The following is a 20,215-nucleotide window of genomic DNA, read 5'->3' on the forward strand; positions in this document are numbered from 1 at the left end:
TGTCAGACTACAGATATTCCTCTCCGACAGTAAAACACTTGTTAAGTGTTCACTGTCACTAATGTGAAAATATGAGGGAACACAGGGGTGAAGTGTAATCCCTTTGTGTATGTTTGACAGTGCAGAGATTTAAAAAAAAAACTGTCTCTTTTTTGCACCTCTGAAAAAAAAGAGTCTTGGCAAAGTTTGTTGCTTCTGGCCTCATAAAGATACTTTGCCAGACAGAACCTCTAAGACTTAAAAAAAAACAAAAACAAACTTGGACCACCGGCGGTAGGAGAGAGATCCTCTAATAAGATATCGACCTCCGTATCAAAATCCCCTTTCACACTTAATAAAAAGGAACATCGAAACAACCACTTTTGCTGCACCTTTCTTTGGGGGGGAAACCCATGAATTCAAGAGCAGCAGCAGCAGCCACAGAGCCTCCTCACAAGCCAACGACTTGTTCCTTGGCTTTCGCTGGCCGAGGATTCTGTAATCCTGCTCTTCCGCATCATCTGAGAAGCAGAAGCGAGAACGAACTTCGCCCAACGCCAGGGAACAGCAGCTCCCCGTGCTTATCCACCTCTCAGGAGGAAATGCGGACGGGCTTGCCGTTCTTGTCGTACTGGTACACCAGCATCTTGATGCAGTGGGAGTTGGCGGGGGAGATCCAGGGGCTGCTGGTGATGGAGAAGTTGTGGTTGGTGTAGAACTGGACGGGCTGCTTCTGGCAGCGGAAGAAGGCCCTCAGCATGGCGGCTGCCATGCCCCGGAAACGCTTGCTGATGAAGCAGTAGAGGAAGAAGTTGATGCCGGTGTTGAGGAGCGCAAGCATGTTGGCCACGTCGGTGACGAGGTGCACCACGCGGGCGGAGGCGATGGGCGAGACGTACAGGTGGTACAGGATCATGACCACCCTGGGCGCCCACAAGATGGCGAAGATGGTGGTGATCGTCAGGAGGATGGCGGTGGTCTTGCCCGTGGAGTAGCCCCTCAGCCTGAAGCAGCTCCTGCGCCGGCGCAACTTGTGGACAATGATGGAGTTGAGGACAAAGAAGATGGAACAGGGCACCAGGTACACAGTCACACAGTGGGCCCACACCAGCACCTGATGAGCCATGCTGCTGCTGTAGTCCACCTGCCACAGATCAGGCCACCAGTAATAGGGAGCACTGGTCAGCAGGCAAGTGAGGTAGACTGTCACGATGACCTTACGGGTGCGGGCTGGGTAGGAGACCGTGTGATACTTGAGTGGGTGGCAGACAGCGATGTAGCGGTCGACGGTGAGGGGTACGGTGATCCAGATGGAGGTGTGAATGGAGGAGAACTCCAGCACCTGCACGGCTTTGTTCAGAGAAGGCGGCAGGGGCTGACTCAGGATGAAGTCCTCCAGCAGGAAGTCCACAAAGACAATGAGGAAGAGCACCAGAATGTCAGCAGCTGCCAGGGCCAGAAGGTAGTTATAGGAGGATTTCTGACGCCGGGACACCAGCTGGGACAGGATGATCACTGTAAGGATGTTGGCTGGAAACAGAGAAAGAGAGAAGGGAGTTCGCAAACCGTGCACACAATCTTTCTGTCTGAACTGCATTTAAACCAGGGCTGGATGTCTGCTCAGAAGCATGGGCCTGAGATTTCCCATCTCTCACTTCAATGACAAAAAGTTCAATGAACTATTACCGCAAAAAATTCTGGTAGCACTTTGAGGGTGAAAATCAGAGTTGCAACACAATTATGCTTTCAAAGGAAAATCAACACGATGAGGCAGTACACAATTTTTTAAGATGCGTGGCAATTTAAAACAGGAATTGTGGACTAAAAGCTAAAAGCTCAGGTACAAGAAATGCAAATGGACCCTCCCCAGGCTGATGCTGCAGGACCAAAATATTATAGAAGCAAATTCCTGAACAGAGATTATAAATGCAAATGCCTACAGACTCAATAAAGACGAGGTTCATTTTGTGTCGCCTGCCAAAAATATCTGACAAATGCAACATGCCACCCTTTAGTGCTTGGCTGCGCGCTGTCAGCTGAAATAAAGTTTGTGTGAGGGTCACCCAGAAAGTGGAGCAGAAGATCACCGTGAGCTGACAAAGTGAGAGCTACAGGTGTAGGAGGAAGGACAGGCCCTGAAGGAGAGGCGTGAGTGCCTCAATCTGGAAAAGTGCTGATCCTAGATTGAAGTCGAAGGGAAAAAAAGTAATTTCTCTAAACAAGAAAAATTTAGCTAGAAAAAAAGACCAGAAAAAAAACATCTTCTCTCAATATGACTGTAAGGCAGTGAGAGGCTGCATTACTGCTTCCATAGGTAATTGGAATTGATCGGTCTTTTGTTAAGAGCACCTTGTTTGTGTCCTTCATTTCCTCTTTCACTTTTGCCTCACTGGCAAGTTCTTTTAGTCCATGCAATTTCCAAAGTTACTGACTTGGATAATAAACTTTCTCTCTGCTGCTGCTATTTTCCCCCTCTACAACACCACTCAGGCCATCAGTGCCCCTGCCCCTGATGCTGTGCTGCTGTCTGTAGCTATTAATCTACAGGCCGGGACAGCCTATTACCAAGAGAAATGACGCCTGCAATGCGCATTTTCAACGCAGCAGTGAGAGACATAGTGTTCAAGGATAATGACTGGAGTTTCCCTTCAGAATCAGCATCATTTACTCCAGGCTGGTGCTCTCTGAGAGTACTCCCGGCTTGATGAGCAATTGGATTCCCGTTGAAAGCAGGGCACTGATGAAGGTCATACTGTCTGGCTGCGTTACTAGGATCTGTGGTAGGTAGTAGGTGGGCTGCCACTGGCACCAGCTTCAGTCTAGATTTGCCATGGCATAGTCACCCCCTTTTGGCGGCCTTCAAAGGTAATGTTCAGTCAAGTAATGTGTCACCCATCTGGCACAGGCAGGAAGGCAAACAGTTATGGGAATGAATGAATTAAAACACTGAATCGATGTTGCCATTGCTAATAAGCACCACTGATTGATGCACTGGACCTGCCTGCCAGCTCAGCTATCCTCCCTGCTGTAGCACTGCCTTGAGCTATATTGGCACACATATAGTCCTAAACTGCTGAGGGCCTTACCTCTTTGCATTTGCCTCCCAGTGTTTTCACTTGTGTTACATTAACAGCTTTAGACACCCCAGGGATAAGAACATAGGGGTAAAAGAAACAATTCAAATGAAAACATCTCACTTCAGCTGCTGTTGCTCATAACTCATCGATTCAACAATGTCTTTCGGTATCATCCTCCAGGAAGTCTGGGGAATCAGCTTCTGTGAAATGGTTGGTAAGTATGTTCAAGGTAAGCTTCCCCCCATTTCCAATCCGGAATGTGCCTCACAGTTAATTTCCACCTGGATTCCTTGGATCTTAGCTAATTTTAATTCAGAGATGTAATCATCCTTATGACTAATAGATCTCACTTAGCAACACACTAGATCCCAGCTGCACTCTGGATTAGTCAGTGTAATGTTAGATTGAAACTTTTGAATTGAACCGGTAAAATCCTCTTTTGTATGGGGATACCCCTACAGCTTGGATGTAGGAAATGCAGATGGTTCCTTTCATCATTTCAGCAGTTTGGCCAAATTCTAAAAAAAAGAGGGGCCAATGAATATAAGGGTACTTAATAAGTTTCTATTAACATGCCTGGCAGAAGAAATGAGCACAACCCATCACATTCTGAGGAATGAGCCAGGGAGCTGCTGCAACAGTGAAGTTGGGGTGGAAGGAGGAGGGCTAGAATAGATGTGTGCAGAGTTGTGTGCAGCCATAACATATTTTTTATACAGGGATGAGTGGAAGAGCAACATTAGAATTGGACCTCCTCTTGAACTTCGGTTTAATAAACCCCATTAGAAAGAGAAGGGGGAAAAGAATTGGTCAGGGTGAAAATCAGCACTGGGATTTCTAACTTGCAGAGCCATAATGATTACAGTGGGTGGCTGGCGGTGTGTCTGTTGGAGAGCTAGGAAGCAGTGGGATCTGTACTGTGGAACATACTGTAGACTTCACTATGTATTTCATGTATGCATACATTGGAGAAATGACCTAAAATAATATAGGCCTATTTACTATATATAGTAATACATTGCATTGTATTAAAATATATTTTTAAATAAATAGATTTTTTACATTGTATTAATTTGTATTTAAAAGGCATATAGGATTGATATTAAATTACATGTCATAACATCATATAATGTTATACTTTCATATGTTTTAAATATATGATCCTATTTAATTTCTTTCTTTAATTTATTTTTAATATTATCATAAATGGATAAATACAATTAAATTTTCTTCAGTTTTATCATAAATATTACATTTCTATATATATATCCATAACATATTACAGATTATGTTTCTATGTGGGTTTGGTTCAAAATCTCCAAAACAACAACAACAGCTGCACTTTCATATATACAATTTAACAAAAGAGGAACCAAATAATTGGAGGTAAAAAGGCATTTAAGAAAGTATAAAAAGCACTTTTCTTTTGGATGAGAAAGGAGTGTTAAACTTGATTCTCTGCCCATGTCTGTGAGTGCTTATCCAGCAGAATTTTCAAAGGAGGCATTTGTTGCTTTGTCATCACAGAATAATTTTTCCTGTCAGGCCACGTCTGGGTGTCTCCAGGGAGTAGAACTTGTGTTCTTGTGTTCATGCAAGGGCAGAGACTAAGACAGCACTATAGAAAAGAAAACTGATGCACCTATGAGACCTATGAGATAACCAGACCTCTCACCAAGCCTGGAGTGCTAAATCACCATTGCGATAGCAGACAGCTGCCAGAATATGCATCAGTAGTTTGGTCAAGTCTTAATAACAATGAAATGAGCTGCCGAATATGAATTAATAGTGTATTTAATACTTTGGTGTTAACTACTATGGCTGAAGAAATGACTGCTCTGATCTTCAGCCTGCACTGTCACAACTCAGTCACTTATGAGGAATGAACCAGGGTGGCAGCTACAAGGGTGTAGCTGGGGTGGAGGAAATGGGGGCTAGAAAAAATATGGATAGAGTTGTGGGCAGCCAGGAAGTACTTAGTCATAATCAGCATGCAAGATTAGAATCTGACTTCCTCTCGAAAGTCTGTTAAATACCACTATTCCTAAGGTTTGGTCAAATTTAAATAATGATCAAACTGCAGGTCCCACTCTCATCACACACACACACCCTTCCCTCCACATTCACTACCAACAGATTTGTTATACCTGCCTGATTTTTTGGAATCGCCAGTTATGTGTTTTTCACATCTTGGTTCACAGTTGTGATCCACATGATCACACTCAAGGGATTATGAGGAATGTAGGCAAACGTATCTGGAATACTAACCACTGTCTAGAACTGACTGGAGGCAAAAATGAAGAAGAGGTGGAGAAGGACTGCAAAGGAAGAAGAGGTGTGTACAGGATATAGTTTTCAGTAGTTAATGAGGAAATTATATCAGGCATGATTCTGATTTAGGACAGCTGAGGCCAGTTATCCCTTCTCAAAATGTGTTGTAAGCTCCATTTAAGCTCTCACAAACACCAGTGTGTTACCTTCTACATTGAAGTACCTCACATTTTTAAAATTAATTCTCAGTTTTAAAACATTATACACTGTTGATATAATATTAAGGTAACATAATTGTCTCTTAAAACCTTTCATGCTCACTGTTGAAATAAACAACAATCAGACTAGTGCTCAAGGAATGGTGTACCCTAACATTATCACTGGTAAAATGGAATTTGCAGTGGCATTAGTATATATAGGGATAAACTGGATACATATTTTTATTTATACAACCATAGCAAGTGAATGGGGTTGCTGTCACGTTTAAAGCACATTTATTTTTTTCCTTGCAAACTCAATGATAACTGCCATCCAAATCCAATGCCATCTGCATAAAATTATTAATAATGTTAACGCAGTTAGTTTTCCTTCCTTTACTGTTGATCGGAGGCATTTTCACACAAGTTTCAAACAAGAAAACAACAGTTCTGCAGAACATCTAGAGATTTTGTGTGCATTCAAAAAATAACTTGTCCATGTTCACTGCTGATGTCTGTTTCAGAACATTGAAGTTTCAAATTCAAATGGTTAAGTGTTTTGCCGCTACACGAACTGTGCAAAATCCATTTACTACTGTAATTCTTCATAGGCTTCGTTGCAATACAGTCATTAGGCTATTAGGCTAGATGGCCCTTCTCCAACAAATTCATACTTTTCTTCTTCTTGTTTTTGCACTTTGTAGCTCTCAAAGAGAAAGTGCTAAGTGGCAGACCAAAGTGATCAAATTTAGCCCTACACTGTTCAGTTGTCTTTGTAGCTAGTAGCAAGAATTAATGAGCCAGAACTTGTGAAACAATCTTGGCTTGCTTCACCAGCAGCAGACAGGTCAATATGCAAGTCCGTGTGTGTGCATGGATAAATTACAGCTTGGACAGAAAATGAAATCGTACTGGATTTCACATAAGGCGCATTAAAACATTTTCAGTTACATTAAGAAATGTACAAATGAACAATTAACAGATCTAACAGGACCCCTCCTTTTCCTTCATCTGGGTCTGTCAGTCACAGCCAGCTAGTGACAAGACACAGGCTTGAACCAGCAACGCCTGGTTCTCAGAGCTCAGCCTGGGCTCGCAAAAGCACCTTTATTGAATTAACTAGTGGAGCCGCTGGTTTTATTTTTCTTCTATTAATTACCATTTATAAATTTCTATCTAGATCTACGCAGAGAGTGTAGGGAGCACCTCACACTCACAGAAAAACACCATATAAGTGTGAAGAATTATTATTGTTGCTGTTGTCATTAGCACCTATGTTTAATATATATTTACCTTTGTATAATATAATGTCAGCTCTCTGATCAAATTTGAGTAACACTGAATCAAACCAACTAATATAAAGGTATAGCACACTTAATACTTTGGTGTTAACTCACCTGGCTGAGGAAATGACAGAACTCAAAGATCTGCACACCAGCACAGATTTTGAACAGGGAGCTAAAAGCAAGTTGCTTTGGCTGCAAAGTTTCGCAGGAACTGAGTAGATCATGTGTGTAGTGTGGAATGAGTATGGAGAATGTCTGACGCGTCTGAGTATATTTGGAAATGCAAGGTTTCAGAGGATGAAGTGAAAGAAAGCCCGGTAGATGCATGTGATGGAACACAAGTCAGCAGACAGATGCCAACACGAGCAGCGGCTAGCTTAAGATTGTAACCATGATCAGCAGAGGAAGACACTATGCTGAGTTAGATTAGCCTGCTGATCGTCGTAACATACCTTCATTATAATATCAGGCATTATATATTTTTTTAGAAGACTCCCTCCTCTAGGGTGACAACATAAATACAGAATATTATATACCCGTACAACCAACATTCCAATACAGCAGTAAAATAAGTAAAAACAGTGAGGCAGGCAACTAAGAAGAACAATGAGAATTGCAATGCCTCAGCAGCATAAAGCAGTGTAAAAACAATGTCCACTGAAGAGTGAAGAACATGTAGGTCCAATTCATCGATTGCAATAAAGAAGCAGTTATTGAGCAGAGAGCAGAATGGGTTTGTGGTAAAGCTCTACAGCAGTGTGATAGAGATCACAGGTGCTGTCTAAACAGATGAGCCCTTGGAGATGCCCAAAGGTTGTAAAGGAGTAGTTCAACACTGCTGAGCCAGGGATAAGAATTACTTGGCCCTTGGAGCACGGAGAACAGAGTCTGTCAAAGGAGGCAGCTCAGAGAGGTCAGAAGGCAGTATAGGGAGAGATAAGGGACTTGAGATAGACTGCAGCTGAACAGTTAAAAAATCAGGATCCAAGAGTGAGCTGTTTGAAACAGGTGCTACAGGGAATCAATCAACGACATAGAAATTGTAAGAAGCATTGCCTTCATTGTGCATTATTGATTTTTTTTTTCAAATGCAAATTATTTGTCTAAAATATGTTTAAAAATGTCCCAGAAATTTGCAGTTGGCCCTCTCTACTGTTTTTTATATCAAAACTTGCAATAAATGTACAAACTCTAGAACATAAAGGTGCTGTATTTGGAGGGAAAAGGTACTGTACTATAATCAAGAAAATATTGTAAAAGAACATATCTGACCAGGTGGACAGCGTGTGCATGAAAAAAAGTGATTTGTCCATAAGAACAGTTACTGTAAGTAAATGTACTCAGCTGTGATTCGAGGGCATTTCATTCACCACCCAAACTTGTAGATGACATTGTGCCTGAAGACATTAAAAGGAAGCTGTCATTCAGGATGAGCAGGTCTCAAGAGCACAGTCATACCAATCACATCCAGTAACACACTAATCACATACTTGCCAGCAGATCCCATCGCAAGCCAAAACGTTGTAGGTGTCAGTCATGCCCTGAGTGCAACTGTACTAGAGAGAAGGAGCGATCTTCATGTAGAATCTCCAGAATGGTGTTGCAAATATATATGCAATTTATAGCAGATTGGCTGATAAATGATACATTGGGTGATAAATTTCAAAAGAGAGAAAATACATTTTCACAGACTGTATACCAATAAGGAATTGTATCCAGCTTGTTTATTACTCCATCCATATAAAGTGGGACAGTTTTGGACTAGAAAGGCAGATGGAGAACAGACTAGACCCCTAGACCCCCTGTTGAAATGGATCTGCCAATCCACTGCAGAACAAAACCATGTCTTGTGGCACCTTGCAATGCTGAGCCTGGGATACATCAAGGAGGGGAAAAAAAGCAAATAGTTTTCCTTCGGGTCCTGAAACATGTGTCTAAAAAGTGAGTGAGTGCTGTCCAAACACCATTTGGCTTTTCAGTAGTCGGGTCCGTGTGAAGAGACTGTGCTGACTGAAGGACTACAAGATCTTTGAATAAGTGTTGCAACTCTGATTCATTAACACTTACTCCAAAGGGCTTAAATGAGGCCAATGCTCTGAAACTTTGAATCTCCCAATACCAGTGCTTTCATTTTGGTTTCCATGAGGTACTGCAGTTTATGCTACTTTTCCTTGATTTAGTGTAGCTTCTGAGAGTCTCTCTTACACGGTTTACAGATTATGAAGAGAAGGCTTGTGTGGCTCAGTCAGCACATCCCCTTAAAGTTTGTGCATTTGAGTTGGCCTGCACAGAATCTGGTGGCCAGAACTCAAGCTGTTCCATTGGTCCCCTTTCAGAGAAGCCTGCGCAGACCACTGCTCAGTTCTCAGCTTTCCGTAGCAAGGGCACCATAGTTCCTCATCCAATGCTTTCATCTTCAAACTTCGGAAAGCCAGAAAAAGGAAGTCAGACTTTTCCCTTTTCTACAGATGGTGCACTTAACGCAGCTTAGCCCGTTACACCCATTTTCAAACTTCACTTTGCATCAGTACTAATCAGCTTCCATAATGAGACACTGGAGCCTTAACCTAAATATCAGAATATTCTACACAAGAGTCTCTGAACTGCAAATCACTTTCTTTCCTACGCTAATTGATTTTGGTTCTGATCAGCCTTCTACCAGAAAGAACACGCGCCTGTCCACCGATAAAGCGCAGGAGCCCAGAGAGCTTCACTGGTGCGTGCAGCAGGTGTTTAATGAGTAAAGTACAAGGGCTATCCCTCCATGCACCACAGCCATCAGACATCCTCGTGACACTGATGGGGCTGAAGGTCTCCCATGATGCTTACCGTTCAGGTAAACGTTTTTGCAGAAAGTAGATGAGATCACCTCCCTCAGAACCCTCCAGCGCAGTAGCTATGCCCAGCTTGGATAGACGGTTTCTTTCCACAAAGTGGGCCAGACAGGACGTAAGCAGGGAAATATTCTTTTCCTGCCTTTCCATCCAGCCCTAGTTCTGCCTCTGGGATAGATATCCATCTCTTTGCTCTCCTCATCCATAGATGCCAGGGCAGCTGTAATCATCTCTGCCAGCTACTGAAGGCTGAAGGCAAGGCAGGATGGTCCCTAGTGGCTTGGAAAGCTTGAATACCAGCACAGAGCTCAGTCCCTGAGGCAGCCCATACAAAAATCCCCAGTGAGCCGAGCTGTGCGTCAGGAAGCCAAGGCAGTGCACCCTGGTGACTCATCAGAGACAGACATGGCATCACCTAGGGCCTGTGTGATAAGCAGCTGCCTCTTGACTGCCTTTGGCCTTAGGACAGGATAGGCCCCATGCTGTCGCTGATGAGTGGCACTCCTTGGGACTCACAGAAGAGACAGAAAGACAGCCCCAAACCCAGGAAAACAAATTTAAAAGGTACAGTATTCTCTGGACATGCCAGTATCTCAGTTATGCTACAATTTTAGAGAGATCACACTTGTACTTCTCTTTGACATTTGACAAATTTATCTTACAACAATATAAGAATAGGACCATTTGAAGCGAATCAAAAAAAGAAACTCTGATGAAAAATCCTTTGGGGTTAATATGCAGAATTATTCTTTATCACACAGTTCTTGAAAGGGTAGACTCCAGCATGACTGCCACAATCAAGGTCTTTGAAAGGTCAGACCTCCAATTAAGCATGTTTTTGTGTTTGTCCCATCACATGGGTTGTTGAAGTTCTGTATGTAAAGCCTGCTCATCGAATTCCGAATAGTCCAATGCAAACTGGTTCAAGTAAAATGAGAATCATCTTAACTGCAAGTTCAAAAAACAAGGCAATCTGGTCTGCCTCAGTTGACTTTAACGTAGTCATTTTCAATCTTGAGAGTCAGTGAACTACTAAAGGTTCCCATGACGTAATGAATGCAGTCAGAGTTAGACACAAACATGGTGCGTGGGAAGGGTTTTGCTCAGGCATTCCTGCTCTGAACTTCTTTCGGATTTAAAACTTGCTGTGTTCTAGTCTTCCTTAGCGGCTGTGTTTTCTCTGCTGTGGGCTGGACAGGAAAGTGAGCGCATTTAGTGAAATTGACACTTGTCACTCATTTCTCAGCAGTCTCACTGGATAACATGTTTTTGTTTACAGGAAAGCACACAGACTGCAAACACCAGAATATCCAAGTAGTATTGCCAGTGACCAAGGAGAATGTAGGAGGTTGGTACTAAGATCTACATTGAAAATGTAACATTGCTCTAAATGTATGCCTTCAGTTAATATAAAAGCAGCACAACAAAGTTGTAAAGTATCATAAGAGTCTTCATAAACGAAGAGTTCCTCCGTTCAATTTATTCTGTAATGCTTGAGACAGCATTGTAAGGGAGAATTGCTTTTTGAACATGGCTGTGTTCCTTCACTGTGGGCTTGTGTTTAGAAAGGATGTGCATGAGACCTAGTGAATTCAGCTCCTGTTTCAAAGCTGGGTGATTTTATTTCTGGATGGTGATGAATTGTAATTTCTCATTAGTTCTATTGCTGTGGAGGTGGTCCCCGAGGCACCACACACTTTAGTTTATCCACAAGGGTATGGGGCAATGTGTTGGAAAAAATCTACTACAGTAAGTCTTGTGCTTCCATTAAGTAAATGGCAGCTTGGGAGAAAATTAATTCAAACTTCAATTTCTCAGTTTCCTCCATTTATTCTCATAGTGTGTATGCCTCTGGAGTATCCTTTGCATCATGCCAAAAAAAAAATCCTATCTTTTGGATCTGTATGAAGATTTCTGCTTTAAGGTTTTTTTCTGTTCTCTAGCTTCTCCAGGTGTGTGGCTGTTCAGCTGTAATCTGGGCATTTAACACACTAATCCTTAATATAGATCCATGTCTCAGAAAGGAGGCAAGAAACAAAAGCCACAGGAGTCCATTTAATAGGTAGTTCCTGTAGCTTCAGACAAAAGACCCTCGTGTTTCTCCAAGAAAAAAATGAAGTTCCAATCTCTCTCGCCATCTTTTCTGTGCAGCTTTGACATCTCCCGTTGAGTCACAAAGAAAATCCAGTTTTCATATTAAAATGCGATGACAAACACAATCTTGTCCTGCCAAAATAGCAATCTGCACCTGCAGGCCAATACAATTGCAACACGCGCAGAACCGAACTGGGTGATATAGTATATAGAAATAATCAAGTTGCTGCCAGGTTGCTGTCACGATCGTCATCCCTCCTCTTAAGGGCGCTCCGACCCTTTCGTATTTTAGTTTATTTACGTGCACCTGCCCCCTGTTTTGCCTGTTATTATTGAAGCCCGGCGCTCCCGCTATTCCTCGTTCAGCAGCGGGAGACGGACGCCCGGAAGCCTGCCTACCAGTGGGTCCAGGAGAGACCCGACGGCATTGGCTTCATCACGGCGTCCTGACCATCTGAGTCCGGGGCTCGGAGCGCCTGGCCTCGTTATCCTGTTTTTATCTTCCTGGTTCCCTGTTCCCGTACCGGATCCCGTTCCGGGTTTTAACTTCGTCTGTCTTTGATGGATCTCCTGGCACCTGGACCCTGGACTGCGTTCCGGTTTCCCTTTATGGACTGTTTGGACTTGTTCGCCTGCACCACACCACCCGAGCACCGGATCACCGTCGTCACGCCCCCCTGTCTGACCCTCATCGTGTTTTCCCAGTGGTCCTTTTCCAGCTACTTCCGGATTATACCGCCTGCGTAGGGTCCTAAACTACGCACTTCACGGGAGCCTGGACCGGCATCCATGACAGCTGGGGACAAAGTATTTTAACTTCAGCTTCTCTCATCTATTCCAATAGTTATAATCACAATGGCCATGGCCACAAGCAGACATTTAGTTACTGTATATGCAGTTGAAAAAGTGCAGCTCTTTTTCATAAAGATCAAGCTGTGTGTCCAAGCTCATCAGCTCAAACTAGGGCCAAGCGAAATGATCTACTGTATTCCCCCAGGTCTCTCAGATGAACAACTACTCAGCTTACAAACCCCTTACGTTAATGCTGATCTCATGGTATTTGCAGCAAGACTGACAATGTAACCCTCCCTAAACAAGTTGGCTGGCACTCATTTTAGAAAACTAATTTTACTCGTTTTTAACTTGAATAAACTGTTCATCTGGTTTATTTGGATTATATGAATAGCCACTATATTCAAAAACTGTTCAGAATTGGGGGAAGATAGGCTCTTCGATGCAGTTTATTGTCACTTGAAAACTAATAATACTCTGTGCAGATCAATGTCAAGCGATCTTTGGAGGGAGCTGTGCCATCGTCCTCGATGGTTGGTGAAGAGATTGCACCAGCAATGCACGGAAACCAAGATAGATGGAATGCTTGAGAGCCAGGATTTCAGGATCCCTTCTTCCTGAATTAACCTGGATACATGATGCTTGCAGCAATTTAACTCACCTGGCATAAATACTTACCTTCAGCATGAATTTGTGCACCCAGAAACTATGGTACAGAAGCCAAATTACCAGATGCTGTTGTGTTTGTGTCTACACTTTCCTAGGTGTTACATTCCATCAATGCTTTCTGTGTGCAGCACTACTGGCTTCAATACAGCAGGACTGCTGTTGAACAGTGGCTGCCACAAGAATGCCATTCGTTTTATGATTTGCAAAGGGACTGCCAACAGTACAGGACTTTATAATGTGATTTGTATCTCTTTCAGGCCCATACAATTCCACCTGGTATCCAGCTCCGGATGCTGACCTGAATGAAATGCCTCAGGCTGGTGACACCATGGTGGGCACATGCTGCACGCACAGCCTGATTAACCATTACTATTCCTTCAGCTCCACTGGTTATTGTACTCACAGGCTCAATTATAAGGCCAGCAAGGCACTCCTCACCAACATGCCAGTCATTTGCTCTGAATGTTTTTTTCTTGCTGGAGGAGGAATAGGGAACAGCCTATTTACCTAGATACATTTTGTAACAGGTGGGCATAAGGCAGTGATAGACAGTTCTCTTGAGCTGGGACTTACCAACTTAGTTCATGCCTGAAAGAAATATTTTTAAAAAAAGACATGAGTAAATCTAATTCCTCTCTATTCAATTAACTCAAAATGGCTATAAATTTGAAATGGCATGGTGCCCACACAAATGCTACAATGTTGTACTGTGTTATATTAAAAACAAATTAGAGTGCTATCACTATGTTTATTCCTCTCCAGTGCATGGGAGTAACTAATTTGTTTATATAAGAATTCTGATTATATATTCCAGTAACTTAAAACTTGATTTCCCATCCAGGTAATGAAAGGTGGGCGATTAATGATCATTTTTGGGGATTGCATATGTTCACTATACTGCAGAGGCTTTAAAACAAACTTCATTCAAAGCCAGACACGAAAACAGCTGAGGCGGAGAAGCTCCGTGTGACATTTCAATTCAGTGCAGCCGGCGTTCGTTGGAGTCCCCGTTTCGGGACTTTCAATTTACTCTTGCAATTGTCTGCCTCAGACCCTGCAAAAAAGCTGACATGACTTCCAGTTATACAGCCGGAGCCCCGGTTCCCCCAGCTTTCCTAAATATGAAGAGCATCCAGTAGGATATCCATTGTGCCAGGCCTGAGCAGGGCCAATATCACCCCAAATTCCAACTCATCCCAAACCTTAACATTGAAGAAATGGGAAAAGTTCCCAAATTTAAATAAACATCTCTTTCAAGACAACTGTCTCATGAGCTTTTATAAAACTTCTATCTTGTTACCACAATAGGTCTCTTCACTTTACAAAAGCAACGCCCAGCCAGCCAAATAGTACTTTATTTTTTACCCCGACTATACATCCCAGTCTGCTTTGCAGCATCCTTCAGTTACCCGAAAGCTGCTTATTTCCAGTGAGGATCATGACGTCCCAGAGATTATCCCGAAAAATATAGACAGTACTACACTCTGGGCCACAATAGTCCGTTTGAAGTCACATTCACACACACAGGGAGAATTTAGAGACACCAGTCTTTACAACCAACATATCTTTGGGGGGAAACTGAAGCATACAGAGAAGACCTGCAGTGAGAGCCTACAAACACCATACAGAAGGCACCCCAGTCCAGATGTGAACCCGCCATCTAGACATTGTTCCTTTATGTTAAGAAAGCAGGCAGATAAAGTAAACGGCACACCTGTTATTGAACTCTGGAAGTGACCAGTTGTTACGTGGCTAAATAACAGCTGGACTTCAGACTACAAATTCAGAGTTAGTGTTTGAAATATTCGTATATCACATATGTGTTCATTCTGTGTTCACATTTATGTTATGTCCTTGTCCTAAACACAGCAGTTATGGTAACATAAGAAGCAGACCAGGCTTGAAGATGGAATATAATAGGCCCTTAAAAGTGATTGAATGGTACAGCAAAGAAGCCACTGCATCTGCTTTGCTCTCTGGATGGGCATCTGTTAATAAACTTATTTCAAAACTGCACTGAACTCATCAGTCACTCAGTGGACATCAGTTCCCCCCTCAGGCAGTGTTCTGGTACTCCCTAGCTTTGGAATAAAAATGAAGGGAAAGGAACAATTGCTCAGATATAAAGAAGAAATTGCTCAGCTGAGATAAATGCTGACAGTTATAAAGTAATAAGAGCTTATGTGCAAAATGTCTGACATTAACATCTGTAACAAATGTCCACATTATACTTACTGTAGTATTCCTACATGAAACATTATGGAAACAGAATTGAATGCTGGAAAGAACTGTGGGCTTTAATTCTTCCCCTGAAGGAAAGAGTACCACAGCATGTGAGTACCCTAACACGCCAAGGGTCACCCCACTGGCTATGGTAACAGGACACAAAATTTGCATCCTCCCAGCATGTTTTAATCAAGGCATGTCACAGTATTGTGCTTGTGTCCTTGTTTAAATAATTTATTGAAGGCCTGACAACAATTCCAGACAAAACAGTACTCTATAAGAGTCCATCCATCCATTTTCTAACCACTTTAGCCAATACCGGGACTTGGGGGACCCAGAGCCTATCCCAGCAAGCAACGGGTGCAAGGCGGGGTACACCCTGGATGGGATGCCAGCCAAACGCAGGCCATATAAGAACTGTTGTTCCATATAAAATCATTCATCTTAATCATGACCTCAAAACTTCCATTTTAGAAGGGAAGCCATTTGAAATCCTTAGAGTTTCTTACTTTCTTTCTTAGCTTTATGTGCCAGTCAGAAATCACAGTTACTAAAGATTTAAGACGGGACAACCTCTTTGACAACTGTGCTACCGGTTCGACCTGGTCAAATCTCAGAAACTAAGCAGGACTGGCCCTGGCCAGTAGTGCAGTAAAGAGATCTCCAAGTAGTGTTGGCCAACTGCTCGGTGAAACTTCTCCCTCTGGACCTCAATTTCTAAACCAATACTCCAGCATGCTGACTGGGACACTGCTGGAGAAGGTGCCATCCTCTGGATGAGATCAATGACTTAAATCAACGCGCTGGCTGGTCAGTCTTTATCTATCCCACTGCACTTTCCAAAGAATACAGGAGTCTACCCCGATGCCCTTGCTACATTTTCACTTTGCACTTGCACAGTCAAGCTAATAATGAAAATACTCCTTGATTCAATTGATGAGTTTCTCACTTCTTCTCCTGATCTCCTGTGTGGTGGGGCTGCTGGCACATAAAGGCTGTTGAGAATCACTCAGCAACACCACTGCACTTCAGTGATGGATGGAGTGAGTCCTCCTGCCCTACTGCACGAGAACAAATTTGGGATCCTGTGGGATAAAATGCTAAATAAATACAAAAAATTCTCTATAGAGTCCCAATAAGCATTTGTTTGCTGTAGTCTGCATCAAATATACTATATTCATTATTGGAAAAGTATATGACCCCTGTAGAACAGATTCATTTTGGCAGTTCAGACAATACACAGACAAAAGAATACCTGCATTTACAGTAAATAACCAACTTGTCTCAAATGTAAAATGTAGACTTTAAGCACATCTGGAGATGAAGCTTAGAAAATTAAACCTATGTATTTCCTTATGCTAAGACTTGGTTTTGTTTGCTTTTACTGTTTATTTCTAAAATGGTTATTCAAACCCCCAGAATGTGAGATGATGTGATACAGAATGACCCACATACCTATATCTGTGTTTTTCTGAAATGTTCTGTATTGACTCTCCAGTGAGCTGTAAAATGGCACTAAAATAGTACAGAACCATGTCAGATTAATCAGAAAATAGGTCTTAGAGAGATGCCCTGGTTTAACTTGTATTGATGCCTTATTGACTGAATATTGTGTTATTCACCTGTGAATCATGCTTTACATAACTGACACATAATGAGCAAGGTATTAGTTCAGTTCATCTGTATTATGGCTTTCAGCACAGACAGACATACAGTATAGCAAAGTGTAGCAAAACACAGTCAGTGCTATTGAAAACCAACTCCTCTATATGAGTGAGCATGTACTAAACTGAAAAAAAAACATCCAATTGAATAAGAAAGAGATGATTTTTTTCACATTGAAGAACATACAAAAAAATCAATTCCTTGGCTCAATATCTAGTTGAAAATAATGGCTAATTCTCCACTACTTCCACAATAGTAAGAAACACTCAAAAGTAAAGACTTCTGCAATTTTTCTAAGCAATTTGAAGGCTTATTTTCACCATATTAAAGCAAGGGACCATTTCCAAAAGCTGACAGAAAATGCCCAAGTTTGTTAACTTTGGTAGGCTGGACGAGAAAGTCATTTATCCGTTGTCCATGAAAAAATAAAGCACAGCTAGAAGACGTTAAGTTCTGTTTCTACCTGGGCACACTTTCTCAGACAGTGTGGAGTAGGCAAGTGAAGTGGTCTAAACAGATTGCATTACAAAATCTAATTCAATAAGTTTCTCAGTGAAATAATAACAATACAGTGCAAGATAAGTTAGATAACAGGCAAGTAAAATGCAGAATTACAATATAATAAGCTTAGACAGCAAGGCAGCTACATAACAAAGAATTCAATAAAAGGAACCTGTGATCTGATCATCTGTAGTTGAATGGCAATAAAGCTCCAAGTAAACTAAGTCTTTTACACCAAAACATAGTCATTATCAGAAGGCAGTGCAACCCTATCTCTGTGATACAGAACATTTGAAAAGCTGAAGCTTGAATAATAGTACATTGTGTTTGATGCATCTTTAATACATATTGACTCCTGATTTCCCAATCTGACAATCTGGCACTGTGCTATACCATTTTCCCTGGCGTTAAGGGCCAGCAATTCTTCTGTTAATTCAAGATCAATCACCTTAATTGCAAATCAATAGCAATCTCTTCATTATGTGGCTCGCTTCATAGCAACACCGTAAAACTGCACTGCCTGTTAGTTCCTTAGTGTTGCCACTGACTGCACACTGAGGTCACAATTTGTTTCTACTCTGCTGGAGACTCGATATGCTTATATAGGGTATATGCAGTATATAAATCAGTATGCTTAATGTGTCGAAATTTGTCCTGCAACTTGTGTTCTAGCACCAGGTTGGAATAATTGCTTTGAACAGTTTCTGCATGCAAAATTAAAACAAACCTAATTTGTCATCACGGTAAGTGAAGTGATAGGTTTCTGAAACTTTACAAGCACAGAGCAGTATTTCTTCAAGTATTTTCTGCTTATAAAACATGAGTATTAGTAATATTAGCAGCGAATTAAAAGGTGACATTTTCTTTTGATGGCTTTCCACAAGATAGGGCTGTCTTGCTGGCTGAAAAAGAAGCACACCCCGAGCAGTGCTTGATAACTTCTAACCCTGCACAAGAGAAAGCCGAGCTGATTTCAGTGTGCATGTCCCCATCTGTAACTCGCTGCTTTTTTATGCATTGATTCCATGTTTTGATTAATTGTATTTCAAAAGGTTTTAATCCATTTACACAACAGGTGCTACTTCTGCCATTCATAGAAAATAATCAAACCACCATCTAACCCTTGAGCTAGGACAGATTTTGAAGACTCATTTTATTATTGTCATCATGTACTCTGACATACAAAAGTGATCCGTTAGCATGTCATCTTTTTAAAGTAGGTCAAGGGGGTATAAAAACAGCAAGTTCAGGTGACACATTTGTTTAAATCAGCATAAAGGTTATTACCTGCTCCTTTTGTTACTGCCAAATAATAAAGTTCTGAGATTATTCTGAAGCATTATTACAAACCATGACGCTGCTAAACAGAATTGCACAATACTTTTGCAACTGGTCAATTAAGTTAGCACAACCTCACAGCAAGTCAAATTATAGGATGAATTAACACAACATTTCAAAACAATGCAACAATAAACCCAAAAGGGCTTTTTGTGTTCTTTTGAGTTTCGTCTATGGCTGGCTAACTAACTGTGCCCTGTCTGAGTTACTCAGGAGTGATTAACCACCAATTACAGCCAAAAGAGATGAATGCTTTATGAATGCCACAGGCTGGCGATCTTTAAATACAGGGTACCATGCTGCATACAGCGGAAGAGAATGAATGGGCCACTTGCCATGCAAACATTATTTAAATATGCACTGTATGAGGACACCAATAAAAAGCTCCCACAGTCTATGATATGACTAAAAATGACAATTTGTGCAGACAATACTACGAGCATTTCGTGATGGAGCTTTTGAAAGTTGAAGAGACGGGGCTCCAGAAGGAAGCCAGACACAGGGACAGCAAAGGAGCAGACCGAGAGTTTCGATGCTAAAGAGCTGCGAAGGGAACCCCAACGTGGTCACAGAGTCACGTCAAGGGAGCCAGCTGCCAAAGGTGCGTCTTGGCAGCAGAACGCAGGGGTTAAGTTTGAAAACAGTCAAGGAAAGGAGAGCGGGAGGAGCAGGAGATGGCAAACGAGTGGGAAATCGGCTCAGAAGTACCCCACGGCGGAAAACCTGCAAGTGAATCAGCTGAAGGCAAGTGCTCTCTTACTGTGGCAGGATGCAAGCCAAGCACACAAACCCCCTTGCAGTGGAAAACTGGCTGAACCAAACACACCTGTCTCTGCGCTCGCACCTTACCTGGCAGCCCAAGGCACAGCAGGGCACTGTAGTAGATAACAGGCAGCAGTCCAAGAGGGCAGCTCTGCAGGCTGTGCGGCTGCCCAGTGCTGTTGTTGAAGATGTGGTTGTGCTCCATCGACTTCCTGTCTCTTCCCCGCTCTCGGCTTCTCCCCAAACTTTAGGGCAGCTCTGCCTGCCAGGGAACGAGATGGAGGCAAGCACCCCGAAGCTGGTGCCGAGGGTCTGGCAGCGTCCTTGGGCGGCAGAGACCATGTGCGCGTGTGAGAGCCGGAATGGGAGAGAGGAGCAAACGAGGGAGAGAGCGAGAGAGAGAGCGAGAGAGAGAGAGAGAGAGAGAGAGAAGCTGGATGTGTGACTGACGGGGAGAAATGAGAGAGAGAGAGTGAGAAGGAGAGGCACGGAGAGGCTGCGCATGTGACCGAGTGAACAGAAAT

The 20,215-nt window shown here is 42.5% G+C and overlaps 1 protein-coding gene across 1 annotated transcript; it reads right to left on the reverse strand.

Annotated features, from left to right (window-relative positions):
• Positions 1–571: 571 nt before the first annotated feature.
• gpr139 (G protein-coupled receptor 139) lies at positions 572–19,896 on the reverse strand. The gene is made up of 2 exons (XM_088936906.1): positions 19,779–19,896; positions 572–1,509 (listed from the first exon to the last, which is right to left on the reverse strand). Exons 1-2 carry the CDS (start codon positions 19,894–19,896, stop codon positions 572–574), a joined length of 1,056 nt encoding a protein of 351 aa, XP_088793032.1.
• Positions 19,897–20,215: the final 319 nt, after the last annotated feature.

Source organism: Atractosteus spatula, chromosome 18, assembly GCF_055471065.1.
Source record: "Atractosteus spatula isolate fAtrSpa1 chromosome 18, fAtrSpa1.hap1, whole genome shotgun sequence".
Taxonomy (NCBI): Eukaryota; Metazoa; Chordata; class Actinopteri; order Semionotiformes; family Lepisosteidae; genus Atractosteus; species Atractosteus spatula.

Coding starts and splice junctions, on each gene's coding strand:
- gpr139 (XM_088936906.1), bottom strand. CDS start 19,896: ATGGAGCACAACCACATCTTCAACAACAGCACTGGGCAGCCGCACAGC. Junction 1,510..19,778: donor GCTGTGCCTTGGGCTGCCAG/GTAAGGTGCGAG, acceptor CTCTGTTTCCAG/CCAACATCCTTACAGTGATC.